Source organism: Colobus angolensis, unplaced genomic scaffold, assembly GCF_000951035.1.
Source record: "Colobus angolensis palliatus isolate OR3802 unplaced genomic scaffold, Cang.pa_1.0 Scaffold345, whole genome shotgun sequence".
Lineage (NCBI taxonomy): Eukaryota > Metazoa > Chordata > Mammalia > Primates > Cercopithecidae > Colobus > Colobus angolensis.
Window position 1 is genome coordinate 596,074 of NW_012116766.1, and position 17,326 is coordinate 613,399.

Genomic DNA, 17,326 nt, shown 5'->3' on the forward strand with positions numbered 1-17,326 from the left:
CAGTTCACAAAGGGTCCACCCTTAGAGCCTAATTACTTCCTAGAGGTCCTACCTCCTAATACCATCACATTGGGGGTTAAGACGCAACATATGAATTTTGGTGTGATGCAACCATTGAGTCCATAGCAGTGAGAGTTGGTGGTGGTTGGGTGGCAGAGCCAGAGGGTGAGGGTCAGAATTGGAAAAGGTGGGTGTTGGAATGGAAAAGAGAGAATGAGATGTCACTCAATGTTCTAAGACTGAGAAGAAATTTCAAAGTATTAGATCAGACAGGAAGTTTTCAAGCGAAGTATTCTACCGTAGAAGGCACCTCCTTCATATCTCTTGTAAAATCTTTAATAACGTTTGCATTTCGCACTAATGTTTTTGTGTAAGAGGAAGCTCTTTTAGGTGAGTTTGGAGAAGAACAGAGTTCCAGCTGCCCATCTGGGAGATAAGTATATTTAAAAGTAACTAGGCCGGGCGCGGTGGCTCAAGCCTGTAATCCCAGCACTTTGGGAGGTCGAGACGGGCGGATCACGAGGTCAGGAGATGGAGACTATCCTGGCTAAGATGGTGAAACCCCGTCTCTACTAAAAAATACAAAAAAAAAAAAAAAAACTAGCCGGGCGAGGTGGCGGGCACCTGTAGTCCCAGCTACACGGGAGGCTGAGGCAGGAGAATGGCATGAACCCGGGAGGCAGAGCTTGCAGTGAGCTGAGATCCGGTCACTGCACTCCAGCCCGGGCGACAGACCGAGACTCCGTCTCAAAAAAAAAAAAAAAAGTAACTGGTACTATGACACATATGCATCATTCAGGAACCTACTTATTTGCCTTAACATATGATTTGGAGGGATGTTTATATTGGCTCATACAAATCTACTCATTTTTTTTGTAACCACTGCTATTTTGAACAATAGTGCAGTGAACATCCTCTTACATAAAACTTTTTAACTATGCTGAGAGTATTTCTGTGCATAGATCTCATGTGGAATTTCTGGGTCAAATAGGAAGTCTACTTTATGTTTAGATGTTCCTACCCACTGCCTTCTGAAAAGCTCTACTTTCTCTTAACAGTATATAAAAGTGCACCTTTACTCTTCACCAACATTTAATTTTGTTAGTCTTTTATTTTCAGTCTGAGAATTAAAAAGTGATTCTCATTACATTTTATCAGTGATGAGTAAAATTGTGTGTGTGTGTTTTTCTCTTTTTTTTTTTGGCGGGGTCTTGCCCTATCACCCAGGCTGGAGTGCAATGGCATGATCTCGACTCACTGCAGCCTCTGCCTCCCAGGCTTAAGCAGTCTTCCACCTCAGCCTCCCAAGTAGTGCACACCACCACGCTTGGCTAAGTCTATCTATCCATCCATCTGTTTTATTTATCTTGCCTGACCCAATATTCACCAGATATTTGGAATCCTATTGCCATTTTAGTATCTGTAAAAATTCTACAGATTTATGTTATATAGAGAACTATTTCCTATTCAGGAACTGACTTTAATATTTATAGAACGTGATTTTTTTTCATAGGACTAAAATTGCTCCCTTGTTTGTGTCTTTGAACTTTAGGAATCTTTATGTATTTCTTAATGGATGGTACATAAATCTCAGTAAAAAAATTACCAATTTCTTTAGCCATCCTGCCTAGAAAACAAGTTATCTACTAGAGGAGCTAGTATAGTTGCTATGAGTTGTTACACATGAGTTGTTAATATTAGGTTGCCTATTTTTATGCAGAAAATTCTCCTGTACAATAACTGTGATGAGTGTGAAAACTATATCTTCATGAGTGAAGCTACAGGCGTATGTTATCTGGCTAGTTCTGTGAAGCCACATGTTTGTTATTTCCATCTGTTTCAGGAGCTACCTTGTAGAAGAGAGAATACACCTGTTCTTCATGCTGTACGTTAGCTGTAATAAGTGGTAGCTGTTGTAAAAAGGCTTAACTTGTAAAAAGGCTTAACTTTTCAATTGATGGTCAAGTCAGTCAGCCTGGGAGGTCATGTGTTTGTTCAAAGTAGTGTTTGTGAGAAGCATCCTTAATTGGAGACATGAGATATGGTTCTTACCATTGTTGTCGAGGGGAAAGTTTCCTGACTTGGAATCTGTGTCGCTACCTTCTATAGCTTCATCTGAAAGTCTATGGTTATTAGCAACTTCCCTTTGCCCTAATCAGGGTTGTGGGGACTGATTCCCCGATTCCCTGGCATTGTGGCTTTATACTGATGGAATTGTCTCTCTGAAGTAGTGAGAAGGCTGGACTTGGCTCTGCAAGGCTATGGTTATGTAGGAACATCACCTAAATTTCATGACCTTAACTTCTCTATGTGGTGTGAGCTCCCCATTTCTGTACTGAGCTTAAAGACACTGACTTCTTCAATATCTCTCCAGTTTCAATTTATTTTTGTGAGGAGGAGTACTTTTCAAGAAGCCAGTTATAAATTTGACAGTAAAAATTTAATCCACAGACCTTGTAAACATCCAGATGACATACATTTTATGTAGCTTTAGCGTTACTGTGTGGCCCACTGGGATGGTAATGTACTATGACATGAAGCCTGAGTCTTCAATAATAAAACTCTTTAAAAGTAATCATTCTAGCAAACATACCTCTAGAATATTTTCTCCAAATTTATTTGATCTTTAGTTGTTTCTTCTAATTTTAAGGTAGTTTTATTGGTTTGCACATACCCAAAAGAAGAAATACCATTACCAAGAAATACTTTTACCATGGAGTAATATGTATTGTTGATAGTCAGTAGTATAGTTTTTAATTGTAAATGGTCCTTAATTTCATTTTATTCTCATGGAATTAATATTTGATGTGTGTGGCTAGAAATGTATTAATCTGGTAATTAATATACATTATGCCAGAAACCTTCTGAAACATTTTGAGACATTCTAGTAGGTGTTGTAAATAGTGCAACAGATTTTATGTATTTTTTATATCTGCAAAAGAGTTGGTATATAAAAAGATATCTTTCATAGTACTCATTCATTAAGGATCATTTGATCAATAAATCAGTGAAAAGTTTGGCATTCTTTAGAGGTGAAAAATTGAAGGATAAGACACCTTTAAAAAAGCTTAATTTCATCTGATACTTGTGAAATATATCTTGGAGACAGAAGCTCTCTATCTGCAACATTTGAGCATCTTACTATGCCTTACTTAAATGAGGTGGCTTCTCAGTGTCTTCCAGTTGATTGAATACATGGTTTCTCTGCCATCCCAACTCAGATGGTGGCATTGACATCCTTTTTGTCAAAAGTATTTATTCACCTGGCTATGAACAGACATCTTACTACTTAAAATATGTCATTGACTTTAGGCCAATATCTAGATGTTGTGGCTTTGGTTGAACATAGTTAAAAGGCATTATGCTGTCCCAAGTTCTTTCATAATCAAGCAACTAAGTCGGGTTCACAAGTCGTTATATCCTAGATTTGGAAATAGAAAAAATGAATTAGGGAGGAATATAGTATTTTCAGAAGATGGGAGCAATCCTGTATTCCAGCCTGGATGCTCTAAAAACAAAATAGTTTCTACCTTCTTATGATAATGCTATCTACTTATTGTGGAAAATCCAAGCGTCAAAGAAAGGTATAAAGAAGAAAGCAAACATTCTGTCAAATATCACTCTCTTTCCTATAAAAAACCCTCCTTAATGTTTTGTAGAATGTCTTCCTAGACTCCATTCTATGTGTGTATATGTAAGCGGCTTAAATGGTATTCTATATATTATGTTTTGCATTCTACTTTTGACACCTAAAGTATGATATGCATGACTTTTCATATCTAAGAAAATAAATATATAATTATAATATCTACTACAATCTAGTTAACCAAGTTTATATCTTTTTATGGGCATTTAGGAATTTTCCTTTTATTTAAAAACAAGTAGTTTGTGCAAGAATTTGTCAGATATAGTTCTATGAAGGGAATTGGTTAGTCAAGGGATGTGCACATTTGTCATTTTGGTACATAGAACTACATTGTTACCCAGAAAATTTTTATTCTCAATTACAGTATGTGAGATTGACTGTTTTTACTCTTTAGTCAACACTGAATGATATCCATCATCTTCGTCTTTGGCAGTCTGATTAATCACAGATAGTATCTTTATTTTTAATTTGTCATTCTTTTATCATATTCATGGCTTTAAATATTGATACCATATGTAATCTGACATCTTCATCTTGTACCTTATAATCCAGACTTGAAATATTCCAGTACCTGTAATGCTAGACGTCTCATAATATTTATTTGAACTTGTCCAAAATGGAACCCCTGATGTTTTACTCAAACTTGTTTCTTGCTGCTCTTCTGAATATCTGTTAATGGCTAATCCATCATTGCATTGCCCAGATCACAAATCTTGGAGTCATGCTTGCCTCCTTCTTTTTGTGTCTCATGCTTCGTATCCAGGTACCTTCTCAAAACCTGTTCACTTTCAGAAGATATTTAGAACTCTACTACTTCTCTTCACATCTGTGGCTACCACCCTGGATAAGCTCTAATTATCTCTCTCCTGCTACATTGCTGTTCCTTCTCTGCTTTCCGTTTTCCCCTACATTTTGTTGTCAACACAGCCATCACAGCATCCTGTTAAATGTCAGGTGAATTGTGTCCCTCATCTGCTCAAAATCCTGCAGGAAGTTACATCTCTCTCAGAATAAAAGACAAAATTCCTGCACAGGCCAGCCAGGCTGTACACCATTTGCTTCCCCTCCTCTACTTCTCCCATTCTTCTGACTGTATCTCCCCACTTCTCTGCCTCTTTCACATGGCTCCAACCATGCTGGCTTCCATGATGTTTCCTGCCTAGGTCACTCAAATACCCACCCTTGCTGCCTCATATTCATCAGATCTTATCTCATAGGTCACTTCTCAGCTAGAATTTTCTTGACCACATATTTAAAATTGCTACCCCATTCTCTGAAACATTTGCTATCTTCTTTCTTGCTTAATTTTTCTCCATCACATTATCTCTTCCTAATATAGTACATACTTTTTCATTTGTTTATTGTCCTTCTCCTCTGCTAGTATAAAAGCTTCATGATAGCAGGGATGTTGTCTTTTGGTTCGTGGCTATATGCTCAGCATCTAAAATAGGACTTGCTAGTAGAGGCATGAAATGCATAGCGTAGACCTGGCACAAAATAAAATGATGAATGAAATTTTAGGAGTGTTATTTGGAAGGGAGTCCTTTTGTCCATTTTCATCTTTTCTTATTAATATGCCATAACTTCTTATATTAGCAACATTACACTTTTGTTTTATGTTGCAGATATTTGTTTGGTCATCAGAGATTTTTGCTTTGCAACTTTAGGTTTATTTATTTCTGTCATTTCAATGTCTGGTTTTCTGCCTTGCTTGGAAAGCCTTTCCAGACTCAAAAGTAATTTAAAAATTTACTCAGGTTTTCTTCTAGTACACTTAAAGTGTTATTCTTCATTTTAAGAAAAATACCTGAATTGATTTGCAATTTATCTTACTGTAAGAGATGAGTAGTAGATCCAACATTACTTTTTCCTGAATATCTGGACATTTGCCTCAAAGCCATTTACTGAACTTTCTACTCTTTTCCCACCAATTTTAAATGCCATATTTTTCCTGTACTAAATATTCATGTGTTTTATGTAATTCAAGAAACCTACTTGTTTTTCTGTTTTGTTGATCTATGTATTTCCGTGTTGTCATTTTAATTTCTTTGGCTAAATAGCACATTGGGTTATCTGTAATTTATCCTGACTAATCTTAAATATCTGTTCTTTCGTGCTTTCTCTATATCTTTCACAACTAAAACCAAACATGAAAATGTCTTTCTCACCAACATTATGCTAATAGGTTATCCTTGTATCTTTAACATTTTATCCACTAAACTAAGAAAATATATAAATTAATAGGCTGTGAATAAAGTGACTTTTCTTTAAATTACTTTTTTTGTTTTTATGTCACATGTATTATAAAAACCTGTCAGTTATATGATTTGTTTTATGTAATATGAGATAATAGTTTAATTTTTAATTTTTTTTAGCATTTATGAGACTTATTATCATGCCATTTATAGTAGAATAAGATTTTATTTACTGATTTGTGCAAAATGGGTTTATACTGATGTGTAATGTAAAAAAGGTGGAGTGAGCAGTGTTTGCTGTTTTGTTTTGGTTTTGTTTTTGAATTTTAGATCTAGTTAGTGGCTTTTCATTGTTTCTTGTTTGTCAGTATATTTTTGTTTCTTATGTACCTGGGTGCTTAACATTGTTTGGGGAATCTATGCTGTTTGACCTTCACAAGTTACTGCAACTTTTTGAGCCTTAGTTTTATCACTTGTAAACTGGAATCAGTAATAGTGTTTTATTAATCCAGTTACTGTTGTAATTAAGTGAAATGATTTATGTAAAGTGTTTAGAATAGCATTTGACACAAATTAAATATTTAATGAATGTTAATTAGGGTTAATTATAACGTAAGTGCTCTAGTGTAATTTAGGGAAAAGCAGCACCTAGGACTAAAATTATTTGAACTGATTCAGTGAAGTTGAGAGAAAAGGGTGAAAACAATTTTTCTTTTAATAATTTCCTTTATCTATATTGCAAATGTTGTACCAGCAGAGTAAAAGCCCGGCCAGTGATAGAGGAGGCTTAGTTCTCAGAGAAAGTACACACAGTTTCACTGCAAAGTCGGCCCTGAGAAATCTCAGTGTGTATTCAGAGTAGCAGTTTGAGATAATAGGAATAATTGCTTTTACCATTTATCAAATTAATAATTAATGTGAGCATTTGAAAGTGATTTTTCCTTTTGCAAATGCAGCACATTTGTCTTTACAATTTTATGGTAGAAGAATGGCACTAGAAGAAACAGATACCATCCACCTTCCCTTCTTTCGTCTTTCGCATCATGAATCCAACCTCCACTCATCCATTGTATTGACTGGTTGATTCTAGATCCTCCTGACTCAGTGTCTTTCCTCTGCAGACCCACTCTGAGGAGAGACCGTTCCAATGTGAAGAATGTAAAGCTTTGTTTCGGACCCCATTTTCTTTGCAGAGACACCTGCTAATACATAACAGTAAGTCACGATTCAGGCAGTTGAGAACATAAGGAATTATCTCATACTTCGTTCTTATAACCTTTGAGAATGTAGACATCCCAAAGGTGTGCCTGTAAGTATTTATATAATCTGACTTTAAATGTAAGAAAGACTGAAAATTCTGCCTTTCACCTTTTTTCCCTTTAGATTTGCTTTATTTTTCCACAGTAATATTAATTATTTTATGAGATATTTTATTTTATATAATTTCTTCCCATTACTTAAAGTTTGTATATAAAAGCATATTCCATATTCAGGAAGATATCTGAGTTTTGTTTTGAAACATGATTTTGTTTCCTTTCAAATATAATGATTAAGAAAACATGTCAGACTTTAAAATATGGAGATACGTGGCATCATTTTATGAGTTCACAAACTTTTCAAGTTGAAAAGGATCAGAGTGTACATCTAATCTGACACCTTAATTTGAGGGGGATACAAAATATTGAAGCTCTGAAGCATCATGACATACTCAAGATTTCACAGCACAAGGAGTAGCAAACAGGTCCCTGATTGGTGCTTTTCCTACTTACCGCTGCCTGAGATTTCTTCTTTTGTCAATGGCAATTTTTTTCTTTTGCAGTAATTTTATACATAACACACTTTGAGGTGCATTTCCTACTTGCTACTGTCTCAGATTTCTTCTTTTTGAAGTCGCATTCTTTTTCTTTCTGATTAAGTTTCATACATACGCACCATAAAAGTCTAACACCTCCACTCAGAGCTCTTTTTACAACACCACAGAATGTCCAGTTCTATCACTAAAGGATATCACTTTATTGAAAGAACATGTTATTGCCAAGCTCAATTTTAAAGTGGATTCTCTGTTTAGATGCTGAAGTAGCCAGAAACTTACTACAGTACTATATCTAAAAGTAACGGAAAAATTGTGTGCCGTAGGTAATATTTACTCTTCTTACTTTTAATTTAATTAACTTAATCAGTAGAAAATCCTCTATACACATTAAGTTCCTACTGCAGCTTAAACTTTTAATATTCCTGAGGAAAGAAAACATAATTAATTTTGACGGTTATACAGAGGCAGTATCTTGGAGAAATTTTCTCTGGTAAAGTGTTCAAAATGCAAAATAATAAAGATACTAAGTTTTCTTAAAATAAGTATTGAGTGGTAATGATTCTGATGAAATGCAATCTGCTTCCTGTTAAGAAAAGGTAGTGTTATGCTCTCAGGCCGTTCTGCATTCAGCTTATAGGTCTAAAGAAGTTATTAGCACAACTTACCATTTTTCTTATTAAAAAGAATATGTTTAAAAATAAAATTTGTTGTGCAATTGCAGGAATTTCTATTTAATTACCAGTTTGATTTAGAAAAATAACTATTATGAGATGAATGAATGTTAGAATAGAGATTTGGACAAGTAAACCTCATTCACGCTATTGAAATATGGCTAAATTTGACTTGATGCTTGGGAAATTTTGCTTGGGAATGATGAAATTTTATTTATAATGACAGCAAGGAATTCTTAACAGAAGTAATCTACCACCTTTGCTTTCAGTTTTTTGGTTCTCATTCACGTGAGAAAATAGGATTAAAGTGACTATGTGTAGACTGTGCTGTGGAGTATGTATTTAATATGATGTTGATCAGCACATTAATCACAGGCTTTATGAAGTTGCATCATGATATTTGGCCAGGAAAATCAACTTTGATAATTGAGTGAGTAAATGAGTTATTTAAGGGAAATAAAGTTAGACATCAATTAGTGAAAAGAATGGGAACACCAGAAATGGCTAAAATAGGACAAAATACTAGGTCTTGTCTTATACAATATGAAAATTAAAACCCATTTATTTAACTTTAAAATATGAAAGCTGTTGTTAGAAATTTACATCAGCTTTCTGGCTCAAAATGTGAAGAATAACTTGTAATAATTTTGGGAATTATTGCTATTTCCCAATATGCCGAAAACCAAAAGGCAAGTTGCTGGCTAGCTTGTAGGTACTAAGATAGGGAAAAATTCTTATAAATTTAACACGAAGAAATCTGCAATTAAAGTATGAAAGAAGGAAGGTAAGGACTTCCTTGCTATAGCTTGATGAGATTTTGTACAGGGACCAACATTTTTGTTCACTTGGTAGTTTAATGAAAATGCTTTGATAGGAGCAATCTTAGAGGTTTTATAAAAACATCTCTTTCAGTACCTGAATAGATTTGATATTAACATTAATGTTTACAGTCTTATATCAATTGATATTTCCTTATGCTATCACTGATTATACATCTTGTACAAACAGCATGTTTAAATGAAACGAAAAGAATAAAGTAGTTTACAAAAATAGTACTCTGCAACAAAAACGCACAAATAAACAAAGCTCTCAGAATCCACACAGTTCATGCATTGTGTGGATGTGACTTTGTTTCAGACATTAAATGTCAACAGGACTCTAAGAGGCTTTAAGTTAGAAAGGGATAATTCTATTTAGAAAGACAAAGAGAAGGTAATTTTTCTTTTCCTTTTCTCCTTCTTTTTGTCCCTCCCTCCATCCTTCCTTTCTTCCTTCCTTTCATGTAAAAAAATAATAGGGTCTTTACATTTCTAAATTTGGTGCTAGTTATGGTGGAAGGAATTTAGAAGAGCTTGGCTAAAATTGAGATAATCTCTTACTTAGATATAGAAATTTAATTATTCTTAATTTTGCCTTGTTATCAATACAATATAGGAATCTATGCTAATATGACAGTTTTCTAAAAAAGGAAATTATATTCAAATACTAGTCTGTCTTGTTTATTTAGTCACATGCTACATACATTTTATACTGTATTGTTATTAAACATTGTGTTCTAATTGTGCACGTTCATGGCTGTAATTGTATTTAAAATGACCACTAAAACTTAGCCCTATGTGTTAAGAAGAACTATAAAAATAGCGTTATATGAAAGTTAGAAAGTACCATAAGATTTCTATATGTAGTTTCTGAGGTTGTTTTCCCCTCAGCCCCAGGCTGGATAATGAGAAGAAAGTGAAATACCCAGGGTGGCTGCTAGTCTTCATCTTCCTATCCCAATTTAATTCCTCTCTGAAAGACCCCCATCCCTCAAAGTCTTGGAGGCTTTTTACAGCTGCCCAAGGACTGAATCAGGGAGCCTCCAGTCCAGGTTCCTGAGTCAGTACTGAGGAAGCAGGGGCATTGTAACCCTTTCCCCCTCCCAGAATGGGAGGGCCTGAGTTCTGATGCACACCCTCTGCCCTCAGGAGTTTTCCTCCTCAGCTTTCTACCTACGATCCAGTTCTGCCTATTATCTATTCACAGGAAGTCATAGGGACAGTGGTGGGATTTGAGGGGACTTTGGGAGGAGCCCAAAGGCAACTCACCTTGCTTGACAGAGGCCTTGTGTCACTGGAATCTATTTACCTCAAATCCCAGCCCCTGCTGCAGAAGTGCATACTTTTTAAAAATGTTCATGGTAACTTTGAGAATTCTGCTAATTCAGTCCCCACATTTTCCAGTTGAGAAGACTGAAGATGTAAGATGAAAGGACTTCAGCCTGGTCACACAGTGAATTAGCAGATAATGGAACTGAAATTTGTTGTAAAAAAAAAGTTACATTCTTAGAGCTACAAAGCCAACGTTTTGGAGAAAGCAACTAAGTCTGGCATACTTGGGAGGAAATCAATAGGACCCTGCTATTGCTTCTTAAATGTTTCTCTTTGTTTCTAAGGTGAGAGGACTTTCAAGTGCCATCACTGCGATGCTACCTTTAAGAGGAAGGATACATTAAATGTTCATGTCCAGGTGGTTCATGAAAGACACAAGAAGTATAGGTGTGAGCTATGTAATAAGGCCTTTGTTACACCTTCAGTGCTTAGAAGTCATAAGAAAGTAAGTGGAAGTCTTCTGTTAGTTTGAACGGATTACATATTTAAGCAGTATGGGTATATATGTTAACTATCATGTGATAATTATATATTAATCTATCAAAATATTTACTCAAAATGACAAATGTGTGATTTCTATCAGCTCTTCAGACAATGTTCGCTTTCTGCATCTTTCAGGATAGACCTATTTTTTTCCATGGATGAGAACCTGAGTTAGATGGAGACTCTTCATAACCCATAGCTTTGCTGATAGGTGGTTTCTAAAAAGTACTCAATGAGCAGGAGCTTATCAATTTTTATTTTTGGTTAATGTAGGCTGTTTCTTTCAAAGAAATATGAGTAGTACTTTAATAATTTTATTTTTTCAAAGTGAATTCTTATGTTTATTGGCAAGTTAATAGACTGAGCCCTTTTGGTATTGGGATGGTCTTTGATCTTTACGTCTCTAGAGCACAGGGACGTTTGTGGTACGGAATGGGGACTCGATAAATTTTTGCTTAACTCAAAGAAAGTGTTCATATAATGATTTGGAGGTTATATTTTTTTGTGTTGTGCTACTTGGGTAATTACCTTAAGGGAATCGAGTTTATTTTTTACTTGCCCAATAATGCATTTTTAAGTATGTATTTTAAATAGTAAAACTTGTATTGTAACAAATACACTTAAAGGTTTTAATGCTGACTTTTTTCCTTATTTTGGAGACAGAGTCTCACTCTGTTGCCCAGGCTGTAGTGCAGTGGCATCATCATAGCTTACTGTATCCTCGAACACCTGGGCTCAAGTGATCCTCCTGTTGAAACCTCCTGAGTAGCTGAGACTACAGTCATGTCTTACCATGCCCAGCTAATTTTTTTACATTTTTGTAGAGACAGGGTCTTGCTATGTTGCCCATGATGGTCTTGAACTCCTGGGCTGAAGCTATCCTCCCATCTCAGTCTCTGAAAGTGCTGGAATTATGGGCGTGAGCCACTGCACTCAGGCGGTGTTAACTTTAGAAGTAACCATGAAGTATGGTAGTTTTCTGCCATTAGTATATGATACTGAATGAATGTGAAGAAATAACTCCTGCTTCAGTATCTTATCTTATCTATCCTTAATACAACTATTTCAAAAGGATTGAATTGAGTAACTTTCTTTTCCTGAATTCTTTTAATATGTAATTTTTATGGGTAATAGTAGTTGTAGTTATGTACAGGAGATATTTTATATATATATATTTTGTTTGTTTGTTTGTTTGTTTGAGTCAGAGTCTTACTCTGTCACCCAGGCTGGAGTGCAGTGATACCATCTTGGCTCTCTGCAACCTCTGCCTCCTGGGTTCAAGCAATTCTTGAGCCTCAACCTCCCAAGTAGCTGGGAGTATAAGTGCCTACTATCACGCCTGGCTAATTTTTTGTATTTTTAGTAGGGGTTTCACCATGCTGGCCAGGCTGGTGTAGAACTCTTGACCTCAAGTGATGTGCCCACCTTGGGTTCCCAAAGTGCTGCGATTATAGGCATGAGCCACTGTGAACAGCCTGAGATATTATATTTTGATACAGGTATTCAGTGTATAATAATCACATCTAGGGTATATGAGTTCCTGTATTTTTAATGCTGAGTAATAATGATATTATCTGGTTTTTTTTTTGTTTAGATCTCTGAATAAAATAGTCTTTCAACTTTCTTCGCTTGAATTACTTTTTGCATGAATTTAACACATTTTTTGTTGTCTTTCAATAAATAAAGGAAAATTATAGTGAGCTTTCAAGAGAGTTTACCTTGTCTGCAATAATAGTCACACAGTATATTTTGTATTGTGTTACTCATTTTAATCTCATAAATTTATTCAGTATTGTTCTTAAAGTGAGCTGTTTCCATGCTTTCTTATTCATTTTTAAGGTAGTTTAGTATTATACCTTTAATGTCTTTTGAAACTAGCTAACCAAAATTGGAGCCTAATGATAGCTATATTTTTGAGTTAAATGAAAGGAATATTTTAATTTTTTTCATTAATATAACCCTAATATCCTTTAGTTTGGAACTTCTTCGGTTTGGAACCAATGACAGTCATATAAATGAACAATGAAATACATAGCAGCAAAAGAAATGCTGTGATTTTATGAATAAATTACAAATAGATTAGTAATTACCTGTTTGGAATAATTCAATGCTCTAACTGTATATATATATAATTTCTAAATAACCTTACACTAATGAAGGACAAATTGGCATACTTTGCCCCTTCTGTCAGAGAATGAAAAGAAGAGAGATCAAAAATAAAATAAAATAAAATAAAAGAAGAGAGGTCTGTTATATGTTAAAATGTTATATATTTTACTTTAGATTGAACCATAATGTGGACCAGGGGAGTAAAGGCTCTTACTGAAGTGTAAAGATATATAACTCTTTTGTATATCAGCTTGTAGTAAAAATGGAAAGTTAAGTGCTTGCCAAATACAAAATCCAGGAGATGCCTGTTTTACACAGTGTTGTTGGCTAGCATGGTAGTTGATTAGGCTGTGTTTTTCAAACTTGAGTATAATATAAATTGTTTCAAGGAAAAAAAAACAAAAGACACTGATACTGACTAAGGTCTTTAGTTTATAGCTCTTTAAAAATTGTAAACATGATAGTACATATCCAAATACACATTTTAATACAAATGGCAAATTTGCAAATTAAATATTAATAAGGCTGCAAAGTCAGTTACATTAACGTTAACAATTTAATATGGAAGATGAAAATGTTTTGCTGTGGTGATGGTTCTTTGATGTTGTCAAGTGATGAGGTAATTGCCCCACCCCTTTTTCTCTATGACAGCCAGTGTTCTCTTCTGAGAAACGTCATTAAAAAAAACTTTTTCTGTTCTTTTTTCATTAGCTTATGGCAGTTCAGATACTACTTGACTACTTGTTAGGAATTTGTTCTTAAGAACAAAGGCAAACATAGGCCCTGGAAGCTCTGTTTTGTGATTGTAACCTAGATGATTGTAACCTAGACGATAAAATTAATACTTTTATTAATTTTTTGGTTACATTGAAAAAAATTCTAAAAGTAGTCTTAGAAAGAATGTGTACATACCTGAAGGAATTGCTTTCACCTCCCTTCCTCCCCGATCTCTTAAGTTTGAGAAACACTGAGACTTGAGAAGTAGCTCTGATCCTTCATTAATTGGAATTATCTGTTTTTATGTTGGGAGCAAAATTGGTCTCTTGATGAGACTGTGGGGCCAGTTTAAAATGCACAATCTTCCTCCTCCTTTGGGGAGGGGTCACTCTTTTCTCTTTGAACTCTCCAGCATTTATCGAAACTTGCTTTTTAACTATACTTACTTACCTTTCCTCGCATGATTGTTTATACCTAGATTAAAGGCACGTTGAGGGCAGAAATATGCTTTCAAATTGCTCAGTTACCACCTGCTGATTTTAAGGGTCAAATCAGATTTATGTTCCTTTTTGCTTTGCAGTAAAACCAGTCTAGTCAAACAGCATAACACAAGTAACAGATGACTTTGTTAAGATTAATTCTGTCCTCAAGAGTTAAATACACACAAAGAATGTGAAAAATCCTTCAAATGAAGTGTTTCTTGGCAACTGGGAAGGGTAGCTATAGCCCTATTTTGATTATGTGGTTTTGCTAGAATATACTGGTTTTGTATAATTTAATCATTTTTGGTTGGGGCTCCATGAGGGCTTAAAAAAGTAAACTGCAGAACGATTTTGAAATTAACACTAATGCATGATTCTAAGGCATTTTTCTTTTTGAGCCAATGGGAATATCCATCATAAATTGTTTAAAATCTCATTGTGAAATTAAATCATTTTAATGAAATGTAATCCTAGAAAATAAGGATTTACTATTGGCAGAGGCATTTAATCATCTTTACCTAATTCTTTGTATTTATCCTTAGCCTTTTTATCCCTTTCCATTTAGACACATACAGGAGAAAAGGAGAAAATCTGTCCATATTGTGGCCAGAAATTTGCCAGCAGTGGTACACTCCGAGTTCATATCCGGAGCCACACAGGTATGGAGACTGTAATTAGACTAGTGATAAAAACCACTTAGAGAAATCACATGCTTCCAAGACAGGAAATATTGTAATAGTACAAATACCTTCCAGATTAAGAATTAATCTTGGCTGTTTTCTCTCTCTTAAAGCATTGTAAAATCCATTTTTTTCATCTAGAAGAATTTAAAATAAGTATATTTTCTCAAACTAAGTAAAACATCTAAAGTGAAAATAATGTTTTTAATGTTTGGTTGTGATATAACTGTGATTAACTTCTATGTGATTCTAATGGATGGAATTAGAGAATAACAGTTTCACTTTATATAGTTAAGGGCATCGACTTGATTTATAATCCCTCCTGTAACTCACGTCAAATGTGGCCTTTTTACCTTGGAATGTTGCATGAATGATCTAGGATTTATTGGATACCAGGGTGGGTGCTGTGAATGAATATCTGTTATGCCACGGACTGCTTCCTAAAGATTCCCTTCTTTTCTTACCACTTCTGTGTAATTTCTCCAATGAAAGAAAGCTGTGCCCTAGTGGAGGTTGAATGAACAACTGAATATACTTGAAAGAACCTTGTCTGGATCCTACCTATCACGTAGATAAGCCCTTGAAAAAGACTTGAAAGAATACTATTAATATTGATAACCAGATGATTTTACACTAGTCTGAAAACTTTATTCAGTAGCTCGACTCTAATTATATGGATAACCATGTGACTGGATTATACAGCTGAAGTTTCCTCTTCAAGGGCTGTAGTATTTGACTTTCTTTACCTTTGTATCCCCGGTACGTAGCTCAATGTCTAGCATAATAACTGTATTGTCAATGGAGAAACGTTAAAGTAGGCCAAAGAATCAATACAGTGAATATTAGATATAGGTGGAGAAAGGGACACCCTTGGAGCATAATTTTTAATTTTCTGACTAAAGCTTAAAGACATATGATCAGTTTCGTATTTGTTATCTTAGAATAGGTACTTAAATACTTTTAAATGAAACACATAACCAAGAACAGATAGCTGTGGAATAACAGGTGCTCTAAGGAAGAAAAGGAAGTTTTTTCTTAATTAGAAGTCATCTAGAGAAAGTGAACCTTTTGGGATCAAGTGTCGCAGAAGCAGAGAGCCGCAAAATGAAAAGCAGAGGGCAGCACATGGGAATGAGAAGCAGAGAACCATGTTGAGGGCAGATGTACTTAAAATTGTGCCAACGACCGGTTGGTACTGATGGTACAGAAATAAAGAACTAATGAAGAGGGACCAGAGAGAGTTTTGAAGTTCCTGGCCAGCACGGCAGTCTAGTGGTATAATCTTTAATGTCACTGGCCAGCACTCTTTTATGTGTATTTGTGGCTGTATGGAGTTAGGACGGAGTAAGGGCAAGGGCGAAATCAACAGCCCTTCACTCTGATATCAGTAATTCTTAGAAGATATCTTTGTGCCATACTTAGATTTAGTTTGCTTAGCAGATTTCATGCTGTATTAGTGTGCATGTACGTTTAATTTGTATATGAGAAGAGGGCAAGTAGGGAATAGGAAACTTGTATTATATGTACACATCAGAATAGTCAGTTTATGGTAATGCCCCAAGACATGATGTAATTGTGTTATGTTTGGTATAGTGTGTTTTTAAAAGGCAGGGACTTACATTGTTCAGAATGTATTAAGACATAGCTGCCAGCACAGAAAGGATGAACCCAATCCAGTAGAACCCTTGATTGTTCAAAATAATTCCATCCTTGAGGATATTGTATGCCTGCATTTTATTTTACTCATAGTATGGCTAGGCAGTGGAGAAGAACAAAGCACTTACACTAGTAATTGCTCCTAAAATTTTAATTATTATTATCCTCTATAAAATTACAATAATAAGATTTTTAGAGTTGCAAGAATTCTCCCTGATAAAAGTTATGAAATATATGTCATGGCTTTTATTATCTTATGTTCTATATTATGTATAAAGTATATTCTAAACTCCAAATCACTTTATGTATCATTTGGTTATTTATTGTGTACATGGGTCGGGGCCAAATGTTGTACAGATTCTGGCCTATTAAATTTGGCTTCTGATCAAGAGAACTGGTCATCTAAATTCAGACAGCAGTGGTAAGGCACAGTGAACCTACACATACAATTTGATTGATAAAGAAATTATATGTGTGTGTGTGTGTCTGTGTGTATATATATGTGTGTGTGTGTGTGTGTGTATATATACACACCACTTCATTGCCACTTCATTGTGTCCTCTCTAAATAATGTATAACTAAATACTTCTTGAAGAATAGGTCATGACCATCACCTTCATCATTTGATAGCACACCCATAAAGTGCTACACCTAGCACTGAAAAACAGCTGAATAAAACCAGGTGACTTCATAAGGAAAAGTAATGAAGGGAGAAGAAAACACT

At 34.9% G+C, this 17,326-nt stretch overlaps 1 protein-coding gene across 1 annotated transcript in view; it reads left to right on the forward strand.

Moving 5' to 3' along the window:
* The window catches only part of PRDM5 (PR domain containing 5), a 232,940-nt gene that overhangs the window by 131,844 nt on the left and 83,770 nt on the right, over positions 1-17,326 (forward strand). Inside the window, exons 11-13 of the mRNA XM_011952701.1 lie at positions 6,963-7,056; positions 10,760-10,920; positions 14,832-14,925. Coding sequence (XP_011808091.1) covers positions 6,963-7,056; positions 10,760-10,920; positions 14,832-14,925 — 349 coding nt within the window. The remainder of the gene's footprint in view (positions 1-6,962; positions 7,057-10,759; positions 10,921-14,831; positions 14,926-17,326) is intronic.